The following is a 22597-nucleotide window of genomic DNA, read 5'->3' as shown; positions in this document are numbered from 1 at the left end:
TTCTATGATCGTTTGTCTATTTTGATGTTCCCCATATATCATCTGATGATGAAGGCATCCATTGTTAAAATAATGTTGCACATGGGTGTGAAATTTGTAGGTTGGTATATCAAGTTTTACTTGCCCAAAAACTATATTATGAATGCCCAGAATATTTGAGTGACGTTGAGTACTGATGAAAGTACAATGATCTATACATTAAATTATGACAAAATATCTGAATTTACTTGTCTTTTGCTATTGATGCATTGGTAAAACTTTGGGTTATTGAGTTGGCAAAAATCTAGTCAAGCAAAGTGGTATGACATTTTACGTTCGAGGACTAGATGAATGCAACATATGGTTCAACATATAGGCTTGAACCATAAATGACTATAATCATGAAATTACAACATATAAGGGTTGTATAATAATCCAATATTTTAGTATTTTTGCTAATACGTTGTTTTGTACCTAGTCAAGGCAAGCCTTCATTAATAGTTTCTTATATTAGCTTTGCAAGTCTTCAATAATAGTTTATTATAAAGTTATGCACGCCTTCAATAGTTCCTTATACCAGTTTTGTATCTTAGACTAGGTTCACAAAAAAGTACATGAAACTGTATTGTTTGAGGTGGTGAAAATCTATTAGGTAAAGTGGATTTCTAGTAAGAGAGTGGCTTAGTGGGAAAATATTAAACAATGTGAAATCTAATCCATCTAACAATTCATTGAAGACTGATAATAACTAATGTCAACAACTATGATCCATCGAAGACAACTTCAATTCTGCATTTCATCCAAATAGACAGCTTCACTCAGATTACTATATTACATCCATAAGCTGTTACATGCTATAGCTCTAAGTAATTACACAATCAAACATTGAATTTATTGGACCTTTGATAAACTCAACTATATGAGCCTACACAAGAGAGACTGATCTGTATAATCTTTTTTGATGAAATGAAAGACTCACATTTGCACTGATTCTGAAAAATGTTCACATCCAGCAGCTTTCACAGAGCCAATGTTTTGTTGCAAGAAAGAAAAAATAATAACGAATTCCAAGGCTGCATCCTTTAACTGAGCATTGGAAAATAAAATTACAAACAATTCCACGACTGTATTCTTCAACTGAAGACTGGAAATTTGTAAGCAAATTTAGCTTTGAAAATGGTGAAAATTGTCAGCCATTATCTATACAATTATAAAAATGCTTCTGTGACCACCAATTCATGAATAAAAAAGAGCATGTTCTTGTATGATGTATAATCAATTCCAACAAGAAAATGGGCCATTTTGCCGGACTGCGAACAGAAACGTCAACAAGTGGTAGTTTTGCAATGCTTGACAAAACGACAACAGCTCGAGACTCGAGAGTTCATAGGATGTTGCTATAGCTTCTCTGCTGCTCGTTTCTCATATAATCATGTTAAATCTCTGTTTCTGTATTCTCTGGGGGACAAAGTTGCCCAAAGGGACAGCAAGATACCAGTCACTTTGACAGCTGTAACAGTTTGCATTTGGTGTAAGTTTGCATAATTCCACAGCTTTTGGATGGAGACCCTGGCGGAGGTTCTAGATCTGCATCATCATAGCTTATATGCATCAGATAAAGGCCATGAGGTGGCGCAGTTGGTGCAAGATCAGCAAGTAGTGTACGATTTCGAGAAGCTAATATCACACGTGCAGCTGTTGGAGGTGCCAACTCTTTTCCAACCTCCAGTAGTAAACCAACCTGCTCATTGAAAAATGTATCATACAGCTCTCAAAGTCTTGTCCAATTGTAGTACCCTTCTTTTACGAATGAATGCACAAGAGAACTTAACAATTTTTTTCTTTTTAGGGCTTTTCAGCAGCATACAGTCCAAGAGGTTATCATTTTGAGGTTTTCCCCACATGTAATATAAGTTATTTACTAAAGAAATTGATAAGAAGCGGATTTTGTAGTCTCTGACCATATTGCGCACTTGTTTATAGAAGAAACCATTTCCTTCCACTTCAAAGAGAACTGAACCTTCCTGAAAGAGGACCCCAATGTTCATTCAATTCTTACAGTGCAGTACAAAACCATCACAATCTTGACCCAACAAACACATTTCAAATGCTTGGTAAAGAAACAATATACCTTTTCAATAATGTTGAATTTATATATTTCCCTTGGGGAGCCATCCCTGAAGAACTGTTTGGAGACATTCGCAAACGCTGTGAAGTTATGCTCTCCTACAAAATAGTTTGCCGCCTCTCTCATGGCATGGATATTTAAACCTTGTCGAACATGAAGGGAGTAGCGTAGTTGAAATGGATCCATGATTGGACTGCAGTGAGCTTTATAGTGATACAACTTTTTCTTCGCAGAATAACGTGGATGAAATTGTGGTGGTGCAGCAGAAATTTCCTTTATTTTTATGTCACTTGGAAGCACTCCATTAAGTGAAGAGTGCAAGGTTTGTAGCTCCTCCATCGGAAAAGGTGTGCAGAATTGGGCCACCTAACAAAAACCACAAGTTTATCACCTCAATTTGTTTCTTCAGCTCAATTGAGTGTGAAAAACTAATGTCAGTGTTAAAACAACTATTATGTGGGCTCCCATGTTTTGGGTACTATATCTGGTGGCTGATGTTGAACCTTATGGACTACTACATACTTGAGATCTCTTCAAAATATAAGCTTCCCATGACATGAACCCTTTCACGTCTTTAATTACGTGGAATTGAAGCAGCAAATGGAATTGAATACAGATTTTTAAGCAATTAGAAAAGAATGTAGAGAGTGTTAACAAATAAAACACAGAAATTTGTGCTTGCCTGACCCAATGCATGAACGCCAGCATCAGTACGGCTTGCTCCCACAAGAGATATTAGTTCTCTTGGCTGTTTTGTGACCCTTACCAGTGCATCCTCAAGCATTAGGTGCACAGTTGCAGGCTTCTGTTGCAGCTGCCATCCTGAATCCCAGATCTCTCTCTCTCTCTCTCTCTCTCTCTCTCTCTCTCTCTCTCTTTATGGACGATAAAAATTCTAATTCTAATTCTAATTCTCTCTGTGTGTACAAGGATATAGATGGGAGTCAATATGTCATGCCCAACCTTGGACAACGGAAAGCCCTAGAGATTTGGGAGGAGTGGCTGTGTTATACCAAAAGGAGCTCCATGATAGAGTGCATGTTGTGCATAAGGACATAGATGCACGTTACATGTGGATACGAATCAAAAGAAGGGATCCATAATAAGAGGATTTATTGCTGCCTTGTGGATTTCCACAAAGCATTTGACACTATTCCACGTGCTCAGCTTATGCAGCGGCTAGAAGCCCGTGGTGTTTCTACAGATATGCAATGGGTAATCTATGCACTCTATGAATCTGTGTCAGGAAAAGTGCAGTTTTTCAAAGGTTTGTCAGCGGCGGTGGCTTGCACAATCAGAGTGAAGCAAGGATGCCCACTATCCCCACTCTCTTCTGTTTCTATATAGATGAGGTATCACATTATATAGAGAGATTCGGGGGTTCAGAAGCATGTTTAGCAAGTATAGCTATACAAATATTATTATATGCTGATGATATTGTGCTGATTTGTGACTCTCTAGAGGGACTACAAAGACATCTAAATGCCTTAAAAACTATTTTGTATTGACAAAGGTTTGTCGATAAACATGGATGAAACTAAAGTGATGGTGCTTAACACCATTCAAACATGGATCAGAACCAGAATTCTTCTTGGGAGATGAAAAGGTGGTATATACGCTCCTACACATACCTGAGAGTAACATTTACAAGGTCTAGGTTCTCCTTACAGGAGGCTGCTTGTGCCCAACTTTCTCGTGGATATGAAGCCCTTGGTGCACATTTGCAGTTCCAAAAGCCACGAACTAAGCTGTGGCTATTTGATACACTTGTCACACCAACTGGAGTAGAAACGTGGCGACCCCGTCTTAATAAGACAAATCATTGGAAAGATTTACAAAGACTTTTAGTGTCAATGATTGCACGCGTGATAAGGAGTAAAGCATCGGTGCCCCATGATATAATCCTGGCAGACATCGGAGAAGCCCCTATATCACCAAGGCATTGTTCCTATCAGAGACTTGTATCCAATGTCTTTGGGAGCTCCCTAAACAAAGGTACCCAAGGTTGGCACTTATGTCATCAAGATAACTGGCTGAAAATGGAGACATTCGTTGTTGGTATACTGAAATACAGCGATGGTTCAAGTCACATGGCATAAGCATAAATGCACTGCCCCCGTTCCAATAAGCTTGGACCGTCCCCATCTACACATGACCAAAGTGAAAAAGAATAGAGTGATCCGCACTGATATTATTAACATGGAAAACAACATAACATGGATCAGCCCCAAAATATCACTTGGTACAAAGATGGCCCACTACATGTCTATTTTTACACATATCGGAGGATGGATTCATCATCAGACCACCTTATATGGAGATGTATCTATCCTATGCGTTGTGTGGTGTGATAGAGCAGTTAGGAACTTCATCACATCAGTTAGAGATTTAGGTAAGCAGATATACACAAATACAAATATCCAATTGTGTCATCAAGGAGTGGAAGCCGAAGAACACTATGTTTGTCACTGTAGTGTGTTTTATGAAATAAGGAGATAACATTGCCCACTATGCAAGGTAATGGAATATGAGGACCAACGGCGTTAGGACTTTTCTTGCTAGAACTCAAGCGACATTGGGAAAAGTTGTTGAAGAACAATAGTACAGCCACACAAGCTCATCCACAAAGAACAATCACAACTTTCATTAGCCCCATCACTCCTACTAATGCTACAAGTCAATCAAGGAATACACAAATGGGCTCCAAACCAAGGGGTGACAATAGATCGGGCAATAGCAATTTGTTGTGCACATAGGCCCCGGCCCCATGGATCATGACCTCAACACCCTTTATCTCCCGCCATCACAGGTGCTTCCCTTGCTTCAGAGGCCTCTCCATTCTCGATTGACCTATGCTAGAGATCTTTTGAAGACAAAAGTTATAATATATTTAACTTGAGAATCTCGCATGTGCTGAAAACCAGATTCTTTAGTCTCTTTTTATCTTATTTATCTTTATATTTACTTAGTAATATTTATTTTATGTTGATTTGTTGTTCTCAAAGATGAGACAACAGTTAAGATGTAGTCTCTTGTTTGGCCTTTAAAAGAAGTTAATCTCTCTCTCTCTCTCTCTCTAGCACACCTAGCAAGTATAGCTATACAGATATTACTATATGCTGATGATATTGTGCTGATTTCTGACTCTCCGGAGGGACTACAAAGACATCTAAATGCCTTAAAGCTATTTTGTACGGACAAAGGTTTGTCAATCAACATGAATAAAACTAAAGTGATGGTGTTTAACACCACCCAAGCATGGGTAACAAGATCAGAACCAGAATTCTTCTTGGGAGAGGAAAAGGTGGAATACACACGCTCCTACACATACCTAGGAGTAACATTTACAGGACCTAGGTTCTCCTTACAGGAGGCCGCTTGTGCCCAACTTTCTCGTGGATATGCAGCCCTTGGTGCTCTCGAAAGACAATGTGCACATTTGCAGTTCCAAGAGCCACGGACTAAGCTATGGTTATTTGATACACTTGTCACACCAACTCTTCTCTATGGAGTAGAGACATGGGGACCGAGTCTTAACAAGGCAAATCATTGGAAAGATTTAGAGAGACTTTTAGTGTCAATGATTGCTCGCATGATAAGGAGCAAAGCATCGGTGCCCCACGATATAATCCGGGCAGAGATGGGAGCAGCACCTATAATAACCGAGGCATTGTTCCGATCAGTGACATTTATCCAACGTCTTTGGGAGCTCCCTAAACGAAGGTACCCAAGGTTGGAACTTATGTCATCAAGACAACTGGCTGAAAATGGAGACACTCATTGTTGGTATGCTGAAATGCAGCAATGGTTCGAGTCACATGGCATGAGTATAAATGCACTACCCCCGTTCCAATATAGCTTGGACTGTCCCCATCTCAATATGACCAAAGTGGAAAAGAATAGAGTGATCCGAACTGATATTATTAACTTAGAAAACAAGATAATATGGATCAGCCCCAAAATACCACTTGGTACAAAGATGGCCCACTATAAGACATACTTCTTACATACATCGGAGGATGGATTTGTCATAAGGCCACCTTATATGGACATACATCTATCCTATGCGCTGCGTAATGTGATAGGGCAGCTGCGAACCTCACCACATCAGCTACAGATTGAGGTGGGCAGATATACACGACTACCTCTAGAAGAGAGAATTTGCCAATTGTGTCATCAAGGAGTGGAATCTGAAGAACACTATGTTTGTCATTGTAGTGTCTTTTATGAAATTAGAGGGAGATACCATTGCCGCTTTAAACAAGGCTTTGGCCCACTACGCAAGGTAATGGAATATGAGGACCAAAGATGCCTAGGACTTTTCTTGCTCGAGCTCAAGAGACATCGGGAAAAGTTGTTGAAGAATACAGCCACACAAGCTCATCCACAAAGAACAATCACAACTTTCTTTAGCTCGATCACTCCTAATGCTAGAAGTCAACCCCAGGATACAGAAATGGGATCCAGACCAGGATATAACAAAGGGGTTACGATTGATCGGGCAATAGCAATTTGCCGTGCACATAGGCCCCGGCCCCATGGACCACGACCTCGACACCCTTGTCATCGACAAATAAAAGCCATTATCTCCCGCCATCGTAGGTGCTTCCCTCGCTTCGGAGACATTTCCATTCTGGATCGACCTATGATAGAGATCTTTCAGAGACAAAAGCTACAATATACCTAACTTGAGAATCTCGCATGTGCCAAAAACCAGATTCTCTCGTCTCTTTTCTTTTCATCTTATTTACTTTTATATTTACTGTGTAATATTTACTTTATTTTGATTTGTTCTCAAAGACGAGAAAACATTTAAGATGTAATCTCTTATTCGGTCTTATAGGCCATTTTGGCCTCTTAAAAGACGTTAATATATCTTTCTTTCTTTCTCTCTCTCTCTCTCTCTCTTTTGGTGAAAACACACAATTATACTAATAAATGTGTGTAAAAAACACTACTTACAATGGGTGACAATGAAGTATGGTCACCCACTAACTACACTACATGGGTAGTGGAACATGTTGAATTGCCAATAGGCAAAACGAACACTCCACTGAGGAAAGAATTTCCACTTACTCCAATAAAGAAATTGCCACATTAGTACTCCCTTCAACTTTCGTAGATATGCTTTCACTCCATGTCTACACCGGCGAATACAAAAGCGTTGCGCATGTTCCAATTATAACGCAATCCCCAATATCTCAGAAATAGAAAAACGATCTCCATCTCTGATTTTGGGTCAACCTGTGTAAATTGTGCAAACACCCACTGTCTAGGTGTCAAATAACACCGTGATAAAACTTGCCAAATTTGAGCAATGTAACTCCAAATCTGACAAGCAATCGGACATTGTATAAATCGATGAGTACTATATTCCATTTGAACAGTGCCAAAAAAGCAATTACCCGTTGCTAGTCCATGACGCTTTAGAGCTAATCCCAAAGGCAATCCTCCAATTAAAACTCTCCAAATGAAGACCTTTGCTACAAGTCGCAATTTAGAATGCCAACTACGTTGTAACATCTGCCACCACCCATGATCAGATTTATGTATTTTTCATTTTTCTTCAGCCTTAGATGATAGCCATCCAAGGGACTCAACAGAGCAATGATACAAAAGATTAGTAGTCACTTGTAACAACAACGTTTGACCTTGTAAACACCAATCAATCCACGCTTGTTCTCCTGTTTGTAGAGGTAAGGAACCTTGCATCAATGCAATATTTTGTAGTTGTTGCCAAATAAACCCATAATTAGGCGGGATGCGTAATAATTGTCGTGCTTCAACAAACTCCAAAATTCTTTGAGATGGAACCGCAACTATATCTCCCACCTCTTTGACCCCCAAACGAAACAAATGATTAAATTGAGAGCGCAATCTCTCCTTTCCTGGCCAACATAATAACTGAGAAGACACAAGTAACTCTTTTTGCAAAGAATTACAATGCTCTCTACTAGATGACGGTTTCCAAACACATTGTTAGAGGGTTGCAGCTCCAGACCTGCACTCTCTTTCATCTTTATTATCTCTATTGTACATTCTCTCTTCCTAGATTCTTATCTCTCTAGAATCTACAACTCTTTAAATGCCTTCTCTCGCTAGAATCTACGCTGCTTTAAATGCCTTTTCTCTCTTCCACCTTTTCCAAGATATTCCCTCTTATTCCTAGTTTATTGTACCTGTTTGGTAGTACAAGAGTCATTTAACTACCAAACAACCATTTCACACACTTTTCCCAATTTGATATAAATAGGCTATACCAACCTCTTTTTTAAAGACTTTTACTTTTGCTGCTACTTAATAACAAGCTCTACTCTTTGGTTGTGTCTCTACTCTTTGGCTGTGTCTCTACTCTTTGCAACCATTTTTTTCTACTGCTGTCTAACAGCCTTCTCATAGCTTGGCTGTGTCTATTTTGTTCTAACAACTGTTCCGCTGCTGCTATTAACAGCTTTTCTGACATGGTATTAGAGCAGTGAGGTCTCCATATCCTCAGCCTGATTTTTTTGCCAAAGAGCACACAGACCTATCTTCTTTTATCCCTCCCTCCCAACCCTATAGAGGAGGTTCTCTTAGCAGCCACCCTCCCAACCTATAGAGGAGGTTCTTCTTTTTTCTTTTCCCCTCACTTGAGCCTCACCTAGCATCTAGGGAGAAGTAGAACGACCCTAAGCATCTACTTACAACTGCTGTAAATTGTCCAATTGTAGCTCAAGAGGATATCCATGGCCTCACATGCCACCATTGTTTCATCAACCATTCCCCAACCCCCCAAAGAGTCCATCTTGGATGGGAACAATTACTTGGATTGGGAGCGGCAAATAAAGACCTTGCTACAATACCATCGTCTATGGAATATAGTCAATGGTAGTGACAAGAAACCACCGGTAACTTCATCCTTTTCAACCAAATCAGTTGCTGGCTCATCTAACGCTGAGATTGAACCTTGGCTAGATAAGGATTCGCGTGCTCATGCTTTCCTCATGTTTAATATTAAACCAAGCATCGCTCATCAATTTCAAGATACAAATGAAGAGACAGCCAATGAACTATGGGCAGCCATAAAAAAGAGGTATCATCGAGCTAATCCTGCTCAAATGATAGCTATTGAGAGCCAACTAGCAAATGTCAAGATTCATGACACTCCCAACATCATGGATCAAATAACGCAATTTGTTACTCTCCAAAAGGAACTAGTTTCTTTGGGAAGTAAGTCAACTGAAGTTGAGTTTGTGCATCGTCTAATGATAAAGTTGCCCAAGTCATTCTCAGCTTGTTGTGACACAATTTCTCTTCTTCCCAACACACCTGATATTAATACATTTCTTGGCATGCTACAAGACAGGGCAAAAAGGAAGAAAAGTGCTCAAACTTCCAATGAGATGCTTCTACATGCGAAGAGTAAAGGCAAGTGGAAGCAAAATGGCAACTCCTACAACAAACCCAATCCAAGACCACCAAACAACCCAGCCTACAAGGAGCTCACATGTAATTATTGTGGCTACAAAGGTTCAGCCCAATTGTCGAAAAAAGAAAAGGGACAATGCCAAGAAATCTTCTTCTACCGAAAGTCAACCTACACCAAAATCAAATTCGGTCCACTCAGCCAAAGAAACAGTTTTCCTTGGCATTGTGGAACATTCATCTTATTTGGCTGGAACAACTACCTCAACCATTGATGAGTGGTTGATAGACAGTGGTGCCACTGCACACATGACTTATGACAAATCCATTTTGCATGATTTTGAAGCCTAGCTCCTCCCAAATCTCCATAGGAGATGCCTGAAGCATTGAGGCTTTGTGTGTGGGTAATGTGTTTCTTAACGCTTCTTCAAATGACGAACCTGCCGTTCTTCAAGATGTGCTACACGTGCCTCTCGAATCTTTGCCAACCTACTCTCGGTCTACCAAATCACTAAGCAAGGTTATGGTGTCTACTTTGATAACTCAGTTTTGGAAGTCATTGACACCAACAGCCTACAAATTGTAGCTAGAGGCACACAAGAAGGGGGCTTATACAGCCTGAAAAGTTCCCACAGCCCCTTGGAAAAATCCAAATCTCATCTTCTTCAAGGTTCTCATGCCTTGGTGGCGGCACAAGAAGATCCCACATTGTGGCATGCTAGGTTCGGTCACCTCCGTTGTTGTAAAATATGTAGCATAAAATACGCGTACAATACGTATTCTATTTATTCTACAAGTATTCTAACTTTATTTTTTTAAATACTTAGAATACGTATTTTATAGATAAAGTACGTTAAATACATTAAATACTTAGAATACGTTTAGAATACTTAGAATACGTGTAGAATACTTGTAAAATACGTTAAATACTTTTTAAAATTTAAAGTTTTTTTTTTTCAAAAAAAAGAAAATATTTTTTGAAATGATAAATACTTGTTAAATACGTTGAATACATAGAATACGTCAAAATTTTAAAAACGGCAGTTCTAAAACGTAAAATACGTGTAGAATACTTCAAAGTATTCTAAAATGTACTCTAAACGTAGAATACTTCAGAATATTCTAAAATGTACTCTAAACGTAGAATACGCGTTTTTTAACAACTATGGTCACCTCAACTACGATTCTCTACAAAAGCTCTCCTCTTCACATCTAGTTGAGGGTTTGCCTATTTTCAAAACTCCCAATACCCCATGTGTTGCTTGTCTTCATGGCAAGCAACATCGAGAGCCTTTCCCTCATGAAGCCACTCACCGTGCAACATCTATCTTGGAGTTAGTGCACATGCATCTTTGTGGTCCCATGAAAACCACTACTCTTGGTGGTGCACGCTACTTCATGCTTATAATTGATGATTTCTCTCATAAGGTTTGAGTTTATTTTCTTGTAGAGAAATCTCAACCCTTCACCAAATTTCAAGAATGGGTAGCTCTTGTTGAGAACGAGACCTCAAAGAAAGTTCAAATGATCAGGTCCGACAATGGTGGCGAGTTTATCTCCCAAGCATTCCACCATTTCTGCTCTCAACGAGGCATCGCTCGCCAATTTTTACACCCAATACTCCTCAACAAAATGGAGTTGTGGAAAGGAAGAACCAGATAGTCCAAGAGATGGCTCGTACAATGCTATCTTAATCTGATCTTCCTCTCTCGTTTTGGGGTGAAGCTGTCAACACAGCAGTCTACATTATCAACTGCTGCCCAACAAAAGCAGTTGTTGCAATGACCCCTGCAGAAGCATTTACAGGTGTAAAGTCCTCAGTATCTCATTTTAAAGTCTTTGGTTGTGATGCTTGCAACTTATGTTCACACTTCAGATCATAAAAGGACTAAATTGAGTCCAAAACCAAGAAATGCAAATTTCTTGGTTACAACACACAATCTAAAGCCTACAGGTTATGGGATTTAGAATCAAAGTCCCTAGTCATCTCTAGGGATGTTCATTTTGTGGAGTCTCAGCCGGATGACTCTAGGATTTCACCTGAGTTCACGGTTGAAATCCTAGTTGCTCCGGAATCTCCTATTTTAGACGAAGATGTCTCACCTTCAAGCCCCCCATATCCTCCTACTCAATCTCTAACTTCGCCAACAATTCAAAACTCTCCGTCAACTCAACTCGTTTCCCCTCCCTCTACACACCAACTTCCACCACTTCCCAAGTGGCTTCAAGGCATCATTCGTGATTCTCATCTCTCCGATGCTGAACTTCATGAGTATACATCCGGTTCTCTGACCAACATGAAAAAAATACGTAGGTCACAACGGCCTCTTCAATCATGCAACTTTGCCTTATTGTGCAATCACAAGAACCCACAACAGCAAAATAGGCCCTTGATCTTCCAAAGTGGAAAGCAGCAATGGAAGTTGAACTTGATTCCATTGAGCGGAATCATACATGGGAGCTGGTTCCATAGCCTCAACATCGACAAGTCATTGGACTGAGATGGATTTTCAAGCCCACGTACCATGCTGATGATACGTCGGATAAGCACAAGGCATATTTAGTTGCAAAAGGCTACTCACAAGTCGAAGGAGTGGATTACGAGGAAACTTTTGCTCCAACAGGTGCGCTTGCACTTGCTGCTCACAACAAATGGCCCACCTTTCAAATGGATGTCAAGTCAACCTTCCTTAATGGTGATTGGAAAGAGGAGGTTTATGTTGAACAGCCTCCAGGTTTCGAGATTTTAGAGCAGAAAAACATGGTCTACAGGTTACACAAAGCCTTGTATGGCTTAAAGCAAGCTCCCAAAGCTTGGCATGAAAAAATTGACACCTTCTTTCTCTCTCTTGGGTTTCAGAACTGTTATGCTGACAACAATCTCTATGTTTTTTCCCACTTCCAAGGCATGCCATTGATCAGCTCCTTGGTCGACTCAATGTTGGACCGCCGTTCTGGAGCTGAGAGGAGGTGTTGGAGGGTGGCAGCTCTAGACTTGCACTCTCTTTCATCGTTATTATCTCTATTGTACATTCTCTCTCTTCCTAGATTCTTCTCTCTCTAGAATCTGCAACTCTTTAAATCCTTTTCTCTCTAGAATCTGCACCGCTTTAAATGCCTTCTCTCTTCCACTTTTTCCAAGATATTCACTCTTATTCCAAGTTTATTGTACCTGTTTGGTAGTACAAGAGTCATTTAACTACTAAACAACCATTTCACTCACTTTTCCCAATTTTATAACAGCCTCTTTTGTAAAGACTTTTACTTTTGCTGCTACCTAATAACAAGCTCTACTCTTTGGTTGTGTTTCTACTCTTTGCAACCTTTTTTTTTTACTGTTGTCTAACAGCCTTCTCATAGCTTGGCTATGTCTATTTTGTTCTAACAACTGTTCCGCTATTGCTATTAACAACTTTTCTCACACACATAACAAGAGTGCTTCTTTCCATGAAGTAACCAAGTGTTGAACACATGAAGAGCCTAGAATCCTAAGTGAAATACATCCATTCAGTAATTGCCACCACGAAGCCTTAATCGGTGTCCTCCCATGTGTTAAACCCTTGTTCTCAATGAAATATTAAACAATAGATATCCATGGTTGTGAGTTTGAACACATGACTTGTAATAATAAAAATCTATGAGCCATCATATGCATAGATAAATTCAATATTCCAGCTCCCCCCAAGCGCTTAGGGGTTGCTAGATGATTCCACGTAACCCAAGTGATTCCCATCTTATCCCTTTTTTTCCACAACAAATATTGAAGAGGTTGCAAAACATAATGTAAAGCCTTCTTTGTCCATGGGAACAATGGCAAGTAATATAATATCATGGGTTCCATAATACATTGTACAACCTTCAAGCGTACATGAAATGACCAAGATTGTGACTTCCAATACATGAACTTATCCCTCAACTTACTAGACATCCATTCAATCAATTGACTATTTGTAACATTCATTCCTAATGGATAGCCCAAGTGCCAAAAACTAGAGCCCAAGTGTCATCCTAAACATTCCAAATCCCTTTCAGTACATGATATAAGACTAGACTTCCTCCAATTAATATGTAATCCGAAAGCCAATGCAAATTGGTTCCATAAAAGCATCCCCTTCTCAAGTTCTTTCATGAGGCTTGTAGAAACATGAAAGAATCATCAGCCAAAGCTTATGCTACTAGTTGCCCTCCAGACAGAAGGTGTAGACCCACAATGTCACGATTTGTTGCAAGCCTTGATAGCATCACTAACAAGGGATGATCAACAATAACAAACAACAATGGGCTAAGAGTGCATCCTTGACGAACGAATCTTGTGAGAGAAATATCTGATGTAACTCCCCCATTAAGCATTACTTGAGATACCGCATCTTGTCCTTATAAAAATATGAGGCGAGACATATGAGGTCCAAAGCCCATTGTATGCATTAACCCAAAAACAAAGGACCAATTAACATGATCATAAGCTTTTTCCAAATCTAATTGCACCATAATCAATTCTTGATGAGTGTTTCGATCATAATCCATGGCCATTTGAACATTCAACACATTATGCAATATATTCCTACCTGCAATAAAACCATATTGGGCAGGATGTATCAACTTTGGTAAATACTTTTGTAATCTATTTGCTAAGACCTTTGTAAATATCTTGTAGAACCCCCCCATCAAAGAAATAGGTCTCCATTGATGAAATGACTCGAGAGATGCCACCTTTGGAACTAATTTAATTAGACCAACCTTCCAACCTTGAGGCATACAACCAGAATCCCAAGAATGTTGAAACATCAAAGTTACGGGCCCCTTTAAAACGTTCAAATATCGCTTAAAAACTTCGTTTGTCAAGCCATCCGAACCAACGCTCTTACCACTAAGAAGATGCCTTAAAACCGTGTCCACCTCATCCTCAGTGAAATCCGCATCCAATTCTTGACTAATGAGGTCATGCACAATACATCCAACCACATCATAAAACTCATTACGTGCTCTACTCACTTCATTTGTCATTAACAATTGTCGGCCAATCAACCCCTTAAAGTAATGAACACATATGTCAATTATTGTAGTAGAATCCACTATCAATTCATCCCCTTGCTTCACATGTACCACATTAGATCGAGCATAGGTAGGATGTAACGCTTGAAAAAACAAATGAGATTGACATTGATTATCTATGAGCTCATCCCTCAGTTGACGCATCTTCGCATAACTATAACTTTGGCATTGCAACTGAGAAATAATAACCTGCAATTAACTTTGGATATCCAAAAGCTCCTCATCTAATGGTGCATGTATCAATAATGCATTACACCTGGAGAGAACTTGTAAGAATTGTCGAAGAAGACCTCTTCTTCGTTGAGCATTAGTTACTCCATACATACGATGAATGATTTTAATGTTTCGTAACGTGATATCCCATGCTGAACTCCTTTAATATTCACTTCTTGTGAAAAATTTACCAAAATTTGTTCCATGAGAGAATCAAAATGAGGTTGAAGCAAAAGAGAAGAGTTAAAGCGTAATGGAGGCTTTCCAAGTAAGGATTACATGTCAAATGCATGACTACAAACCTCCAAACAAATAGGAAAGTGATCTGAAGTTCCTACATCTTGTAGAACTGTCATACGAAGTGATGTCGGTAAAAAAGAATCACCGTGCATCACATACATTCTATCTAACCGACTCCATGTTTGTCTATGTTAAGCAGATTGGAAAGTAAAACCTGGATCATTCCCATGCAACCATGTCCAAACATCCAACTTCAAAACCTCCATAGCCAATGAATCCCAAACAAGTTGCTCAGGATCATCCATGATTGAATGTTCAGAAGTAGATTGAGATACATCAACACACATGTTAAAATCACCCATAAGTAATCCTGGACAGCCCACACATAGGGTTTGAAGGAGTGAGCCCCATAATGCAATACGTTAAGTGGCTTCGTTAGGGGCATAAATCCCAACCACCCACACAACCTCGCCAAAAAACATGATTTCTAGAACCAAAAACCGACCATAAGGATCATTATGCACCACTTGAGGATAATATTTATCCCGCAAGATTAATATTTCTCTCTCTCTCTCTCTCTCTCTCTCTGTCCTTTTGTTGTGTTTTTAAGGTTTCTTTCTTTTTCTTGATCATACAAGCATGCAAGAAGGCTGTTTGGAACTGTAATGAGGCACTTTAGACACAATTGGCAAGAATGGAAGAGGTTAAAGAGGGAAGAGACATGCTTCTCATTATAGAGACACACCAAAACCCAAAAAGAAAGACAGCTACATTAAGTTCTTTTAAGAGGCCAAAATGGACTATAAGACCAAACACAAAATTTCCTCGTACAATGTTTTCATGGCATTGAGAACAACAAACCCAAAAAAATATAACTAAACATAGGTAAAGAACTTTGAAATAACTGAATCAAAACACTATAAAAAAGAGTTAATAAACAATCACCTCACCAATTATCACATGATTAGGTAAACTTCTAGGAAGAACTTCTGAACATCAACTCGAAGAATTGGGCTGAAAACACAAACAAGGGTGCAGGCTTCCAGCCCAAACAAAATATTGTTGATTGCCTTGTTTCTCTACAGGTCATAATGGAGGATAATCAGCTTAAATGACAAACATTGTATTGTCACTTAATAGATTTCAAGGAAAACTTTGACATAACTGGATTAAAACATTATAAAAAACAGCTGATAAAAATCAGCTCATAATTTATTGCATGATTACAGTGGGAGCTTGTATAGATAAACCTATAGGAAACAGTGCTGAACGTCAACTCAAAGAATGGGCTGAACAACAAAATCAAGAAAGATAAACCTATAGGAAACAGTGCTGAATGTTAACTCAAAGAATGGGCTGAACAACAAAAGCAAGAAAACAGGTTTCCAGCCCAAACAAAATACCATTGATTATCTTGTTTGTCTGTGGGTCATAATGGAGGGCAGTCACCTTGAACGACAAACACTGTATTGTCTCTTTATAGGTTTCATGAACGCCTTTGACATAATCCCAAGGGCAAAGCTATGGAATAGAATGCAAAAAATTGGAGTACAAACATGCATGAAAGCAATGGGTGGTTCATTATACCAGTTAAGTAAGTTGTAATTTGAAGACAAAAAAAGAATTTTCTAGAGAATTCATGAGTACCATGGGAGTGAAACAAGGATGCCAATAAACATTAGGAGAACTTGCGGAGAAACGAGCTATTGGACGTTTCATAGCATTACTTCTGATTTATACTGATGATTCTGTACTTCTGGTATATTCTCCACTGAGATTATAAAAGCTTTTAGATGCAATGCACACTTTTTTTGAGCATTGCGACCTAGCAGTCTATGTGGGTAAGACCAAAGTCATGGTGATAAGCATGCTCAAATCTGAAATTTAGCAGCCAATAGTGAATTGATGTAGTTCACAATTTCAAACACCTCGTAGTTTACACGTGTAGTGATCATACTCATAAAACGTAGCTAACTATGGACAGGAGTCCAGCACAGCCCACTACCATGGATTCGAGAACATGTGAAACTTAAGCACAGCTCAAATATCGGAAATTAGAGCAATAGTATTTTACTCATGCACAATTAACATTGTTTTGCAGATGTGGTTGTCATTTGCGTGCAAAAGACCCCTATCCTTAAAACATCCTATCCACTCAGTAGAGATACCAAGACCTTGGTCTGATGTATACTGTATACCCAAGACATGAGTGAAGAGGACTCATTCATACAATCCTTTACGGGTTTCCAATCTTAAGACAAGATAAAGGAAAGAAAAAACACCTGCATATTTAGTGCCGTCATATGATACGATCAGTCTCCATTTATAATTGGATGATGATGATGATGATGATGATGATGATGAAGAAGAAGAAGAAGAAATGTTCCTCACTGTTTCGACACAGTCTGATGATTCAGTGAGCATACAAAGGCATGGTTGCGAGGCTCCAGTCCTTACCGGACTAATCGTCAGGCCTACACAAGTTTTCATGGAAAGCTCCACTGGAAGCATTTTGTCTTGCAGAGGTCGTCAGGAGAACAGAGCATATACCACCAACCTCTTCCCAGCAAGGAAGGCCCTGCCCTGTCCACATCCACATTGATTACCACAGATTGAATGTCTTGATACTTTCTTCCCGGAGATTTCCCAGGATGTCCACTGACACTACCTAATCGATCTTTTACATGGTTACGTCGAACTTGACAAATGCGTCCTTGATTACCACAGATTGAATGTCTTGATACTTTCTTCCCAGAGACTTCCCAGGATGTCCAGAGACACTACCGAATCGACCTTTTACATGGTTACGTCGAACTTGACAAATGTGTCCTTGAGACCGGGGCACCTTGTGTATTATGTATAAAGACAATCCTTGACTCCTCTCCTCATTGTTTCAAGCACACACTCTTACCCTCCCTCACGAGGTGACTTTTTGTCACCCATACCATATGACCTCTTTGACATGGAAGGTGAGTTGTTAATTTCACATGGTGAAATATACTTTCATGTTAATGCCAAAGAGACCACATGCATGAAGGATTTATCGAAATTGGATCTGCACACTAATCACCGTGACGTTCAACCTTGTTATGTCAAGTGCTTCCGAAGCCAACCTTTTAACACACTATTCTTGGTTCAAGATGTCTGGTTGATCATATAATTGTGCAAACAATTCTTCATTGGTCAATCTAGACCCATCACTACTCCCTACCTTATTTCATCAACCTATGTTCTCACCTAATCTAACACCCTAGAAGATTCTTAGAAATACAATTATTGTACACATAGGTATCCAGATTTTGAAATTTAGTCACAGATTAAACATACACCTGACAACAATGCCTTGTATATTAATCAAATATACAAATGTTCTCCATTCTTAGTTGAAAATAGAATCATTTCATTTCCATAACACATAGCATCATAATATACATGTATGCTAATCTATATGAAGTAAATGTTAAATTATAGGGAAAAGTACCAAGATACCCCTGGAAGTTCGTCTATTTACCAAAATGCCCCTGGAAGTTCCAAATTTACCAAACTACCTCTATGTCCAAAAAATTATACTTTATAAAGTAATTATACACTCAAATCTTTGATAAATAGGGCTAGTTCGGGTCAATTTCTTCCATCTTTGGTAAATAAGGCTTGTAGATTTGAATGTATAACTACTTTATAAAGTGTAATTTTTTGGACATAGGGCTTGTTTGGTAAAATTGGAACTTCCAAGGGCATTCTGGTAAATAGACGGACTTCCAAGGGTATCCTAGTACTTTTTCCTAAATTATATCATATATTACTCAAACACTAATCAAATACATTTCATTCAGATACATCATATTGTCAATCAATCTTGTTTTGTGAATTCTTGCGTATGCTTCATTGCAAACAGTAATTCTATGTCAAACCATCTTGTATTGCTACCATCGGCTCAAAACAAGGTACACCTTGTTATAAAAAGGCACACATTCGATGAGTTGTCATTGATGTAAGCCCATAAAACAATGTTTATGGCAGCAAAACTTACAAAATATACACAGATTCTACTTCAGAGCATTACAACTGATATGTACATATTTAGTTAAGTATATGCAATCTGAAATGCGAGCTCTAATAAGTCGACATCGTAAACTTAGTCATAGTCATCTGAATCACTCTTTTCATGCATAATAATGCCACCCTTCTTAGAACTGGATGATGGCTTTGCAGAAGGCTGGATAGGTTCCTCCTCATCATCAGCATCCTCTTCCTGCTCAACAACTTCAACATGTGCTAAAAGAATGTCAAGGAGAAACGCTCAACCTTTAAAAACTGCATGAAAAACATCACCATAATAATAAAATACTGTCATAGAAAGGATATCGACATCTTGTGCTGTCCCTCCTGACATGATATTAATCAAATCTTGCTCCACTTTCTGGACAACCTCAGGCTGTAAAACAATAATAGCCTTGATAGTATGAGTATCATGATTTCCAAAAGATTTGCAATACACACATAAGAAAAATAAATGCTGAATTATAAAGCAAAAGAGAAAATACATTCAGATCTGGCTCCCTTCGGAATCGTCGTTTCCTTGCATCACGCATCGGTGGTGTGAGACCATGCCTATACTCAATGTTTTCAGGAACAGGATCTTTCTCCTCTCTAACCAAGATCATCTGTGGCATCCCATTTTTGTAGATATTAGATGTCATAGATAAGGAGAACATTAATATGACATACATAACAAGCACATTAGTATGATTATACCAAAGGTGTCATACACATTGAGAACACCATACCTGACCAATGTCTGCAGTTTTTATCAGCACATTATCATCGTATGTTTTATATGATTCTAATACACATGGCATATCCAACAGAGCTGCTGGAAATGAATCATTGCCAATCTTAAATGAACCTGACCTTCCATCTTCTGCAATAATAAATATCTAATAAGAATCCTAACAAACTTGATATGATATATACAAATTTAACTATTTGTGTCTCTGTTCCCTCAAGGTCAAATTTGAGATGATTGCCACAACTTTGAAAAATACTCCTGCTAACATTTTAAGTCTTAAGAAGTACCAATGCATGATTCTTTTTATAGTTAGAATGACTCTTTGAAAAACAAAGACGAAAATTCATTTGTCACCTAAAAGCAACCCAAAATACATTTGCTTTTGAGGAGCAAAATAGGAGCTTCATAAATGGATGATGGAGCACTCGACATAATCTCTTGGCATCCTTGATATAAAATAAAAAACAAATAAAGAAAATAAAATAGACTTATTCTTTACTGTACATGGTTTCAGTTGTAGCAATAAGAGCAGTATACTCACTTAAGAATAAATTTATTAACAAGCTACAAGATATACATAACTTTAGTACAAAGCAAGCAGGCAGAAAGGTTGTGAGCAAGTATGTAATACTTCATTTTCCCCTGTAAAAACATGCCCTGATATTTTTTGTTCTTTTTCCTTTGCTCCTTATCTGTATGTTCTTGTTAATTTTCAAATATTATCTCTACCGTTTTGATGTTTTTGAAAAAGGTGTTTGTTGTTGTCTGCTCCGCTGAGCTTCAGCATAGATCACCGTACTATCTATACCTATATTTATATCCGGCACAGCAGATTGCATTACTACCATTACCTAAAGATATCAAAGTAAAGATTGAAGCTTCAATACCAAGTTCTATCCAAGGAAGATGAATCAGAGGACTTCGAGAAGTAACAAATAATACACATCTCATCATATTGCAAAGTATTGATAGACATCTAAATCTCAATCATATAAATTCTACGTATGATGCATGTTAAAAATAACCTCAATCACACCTGACGAAAAAGGAATCAAAGGTCATGATCCTATGTAGAGGCATTGATACTCAATTATAAGGAAGAATTCCTAGAAGATATTAGGGATGAAAGAAACTATGACCAAAGATCCAAAACCATACAAGACTACAACTGAAGAAATTCAATGTTGCCAATCCATCAAATACAAATATCTAACAAAACCAAAATGCTGAAAGACTGTCCAGTAACTGCCATTTCAAATACATCTTTCACGCAGTCTTCCTACAAGTTTACTGGAATTATATTTCTCTCTTTCCTACAATTCTTACGATAGATTACTAAAATAGAAGTTTTATCATAAATGGATTCAAAATTTTAATGACAAAAGCAAAGGATCTAAATTTCCTAAACAGTTAAGACACCATGTTACACACGTAAAACCTCTTGACATCGACATGTGAATATGATTCAGAGAGGAATACCATTCTATCTTGATTTTTCATGAATCCAGGAAAGATGAATGGATACTTTAAACCTTTTAGCATAATAAAGCATTCTAGTTCTCTGATAGAATATTTTGACTCCGTTTCATTTCTTTTCCAAGCTCATAACAAAAGACAATGAAAGATGACGCAACTGTATTGGACTTACTCTTGAAAGAGATCTTCGGTTTGGTAGAAATTGTTTCAATGTGATCATTAGATGGCATGCGACCAGAAGTCTTGCAGTGTATAAAGGTTTATAATTTCTTCCCTTTTTTTCTTGTGAAAGCTCTGAGAAAGAAGAGAGAGAGAGAGAGAGAGAGAGAGGGAGGGAGATAATGGTGTACTGACCGATGAAGGAGAGGTCGATGTCGAGATCTTGGGGGGAACATGGAACCTCGTTCAACACCCGCTCCAGGCGCTCAGCAACAGAGGGTGGAACACGGAGGATGAAATGCTCCTCCACCATCATCCAAATCGACAACACCTGGGGAGATGGTGAATGGTGAATGGTGAGAGAGACAGAGACAGAGACAGAGAAGGGGTGCAGAAGCAGAAGTATTGTTCTGCTGTATCAGTATGTATGTACGTATATGTATGTATGTATGTATGTATGTATACAGAGAGAAGGACGGAGAGAGGCAAAGGGGGCGAGGCTGAGTAGTTTTTCTTATTTCCCAAAAATGCCCTCATGTTTTCTTTTAACTCAGCTTGTATGTGTCACACGCGTCCCTCCCTCCTCCCTCCGATAGAAGAAATTCGGCTTTAAGACGGGGGGGGGGGGGGGGGGGGGGAGGGGAATGTTATATTGTTGTTTCGTAGACTTCATGAAAACCTTTTGACACTATATGAAGGAGTGGGCTTTGGAAAAGAAGGATAGAGTTCGGAATGCCATCAAAGTAGAGAGCACTTGTAGTGCGACCGAATGAGCAAGTTATGTGCCAATTGAGAGTCGATAGTGATCCCTCCCGATGCTTTTTTATTAGCAACATGGGGACCAAGCAATGGTGTCCACTCTCTCCGACACTCGATGGTTTTTGCATTGATAATGTTACGAGCATGACCATATAATATCCTGTGGTGAGAATTTACCGTAGTATTCTATACACGTGGATAAGTGTGAGGGTTAAACGAGATTGTAAAGAAGGGGAGGATTACTTTTAATCCTCGGGATTGAGACAACCCATTAGGCCAAGTGTGAACTTGCCTGGCTACCTTCATTTCATCATCTTTTGACTATCTTCATTTCATCATCTTGCATAGATTCAATGATGTTGTAGTGGTAATTAATTGGTTGTATAAAACGTTTACAT

At 38.7% G+C, this 22597-nt stretch overlaps 4 protein-coding genes across 5 annotated transcripts; 2 read left to right on the top strand and 2 right to left on the bottom strand.

Moving 5' to 3' along the window:
- Nucleotides 1-1108: 1108 nt before the first annotated feature.
- On the bottom strand, nucleotides 1109-17561 carry LOC147856132 (Pseudouridine synthase family protein). 2 transcript variants are annotated; one of them, XM_087329739.1, is made up of 5 exons: nucleotides 17299-17561; nucleotides 2790-2929; nucleotides 2111-2473; nucleotides 1941-2003; nucleotides 1109-1720 (listed from the first exon to the last, which is right to left on the bottom strand). In XM_087329739.1, exons 1-5 carry the CDS (start codon nucleotides 17525-17527, stop codon nucleotides 1478-1480), a joined length of 1038 nt encoding a protein of 345 aa, XP_087185865.1. In that variant the 5' UTR covers nucleotides 17528-17561; the 3' UTR covers nucleotides 1109-1477. The 2 variants fall into 2 exon arrangements, with proteins under 2 accessions (XP_087185865.1, XP_087185866.1); XM_087329740.1 differs by having other exon boundaries at nucleotides 2795-2929; nucleotides 17299-17442.
- Nucleotides 5196-6996, top strand: LOC147856134 (uncharacterized). The gene is made up of 2 exons (XM_087329886.1): nucleotides 5196-5830; nucleotides 5910-6996. Exons 1-2 carry the CDS (start codon nucleotides 5325-5327, stop codon nucleotides 5932-5934), a joined length of 531 nt encoding a protein of 176 aa, XP_087186012.1. The 5' UTR covers nucleotides 5196-5324; the 3' UTR covers nucleotides 5935-6996.
- LOC147856133 (uncharacterized) lies at nucleotides 8449-9862 on the top strand. Its single transcript, XM_087329568.1, has 3 exons — nucleotides 8449-8673; nucleotides 8711-9595; nucleotides 9714-9862. Exons 2-3 carry the CDS (start codon nucleotides 8833-8835, stop codon nucleotides 9860-9862), a joined length of 912 nt encoding a protein of 303 aa, XP_087185694.1. The 5' UTR covers nucleotides 8449-8673; nucleotides 8711-8832.
- Nucleotides 17562-18813: 1252 nt separating the features above from the next.
- Nucleotides 18814-21836, bottom strand: TAF7 (TBP-associated factor 7). The gene is made up of 5 exons (XM_087329898.1): nucleotides 21636-21836; nucleotides 19804-19937; nucleotides 19561-19680; nucleotides 19382-19451; nucleotides 18814-19288 (listed from the first exon to the last, which is right to left on the bottom strand). The coding sequence occupies exons 1-5, from the start codon at nucleotides 21754-21756 to the stop codon at nucleotides 19152-19154; spliced, it is 582 nt and encodes a 193-aa protein (XP_087186024.1). The 5' UTR covers nucleotides 21757-21836; the 3' UTR covers nucleotides 18814-19151.
- Nucleotides 21837-22597: the final 761 nt, after the last annotated feature.

Source organism: Azolla caroliniana, unplaced genomic scaffold (assembly GCF_043228905.1).
Source record: "Azolla caroliniana isolate FFs.n. ecotype wild unplaced genomic scaffold, voAzoCaro1.0.p SCAF_13, whole genome shotgun sequence".
Taxonomy (NCBI): Eukaryota; Viridiplantae; Streptophyta; class Polypodiopsida; order Salviniales; family Salviniaceae; genus Azolla; species Azolla caroliniana.
This window is presented reverse-complemented; position numbering and strand designations above follow the sequence as displayed.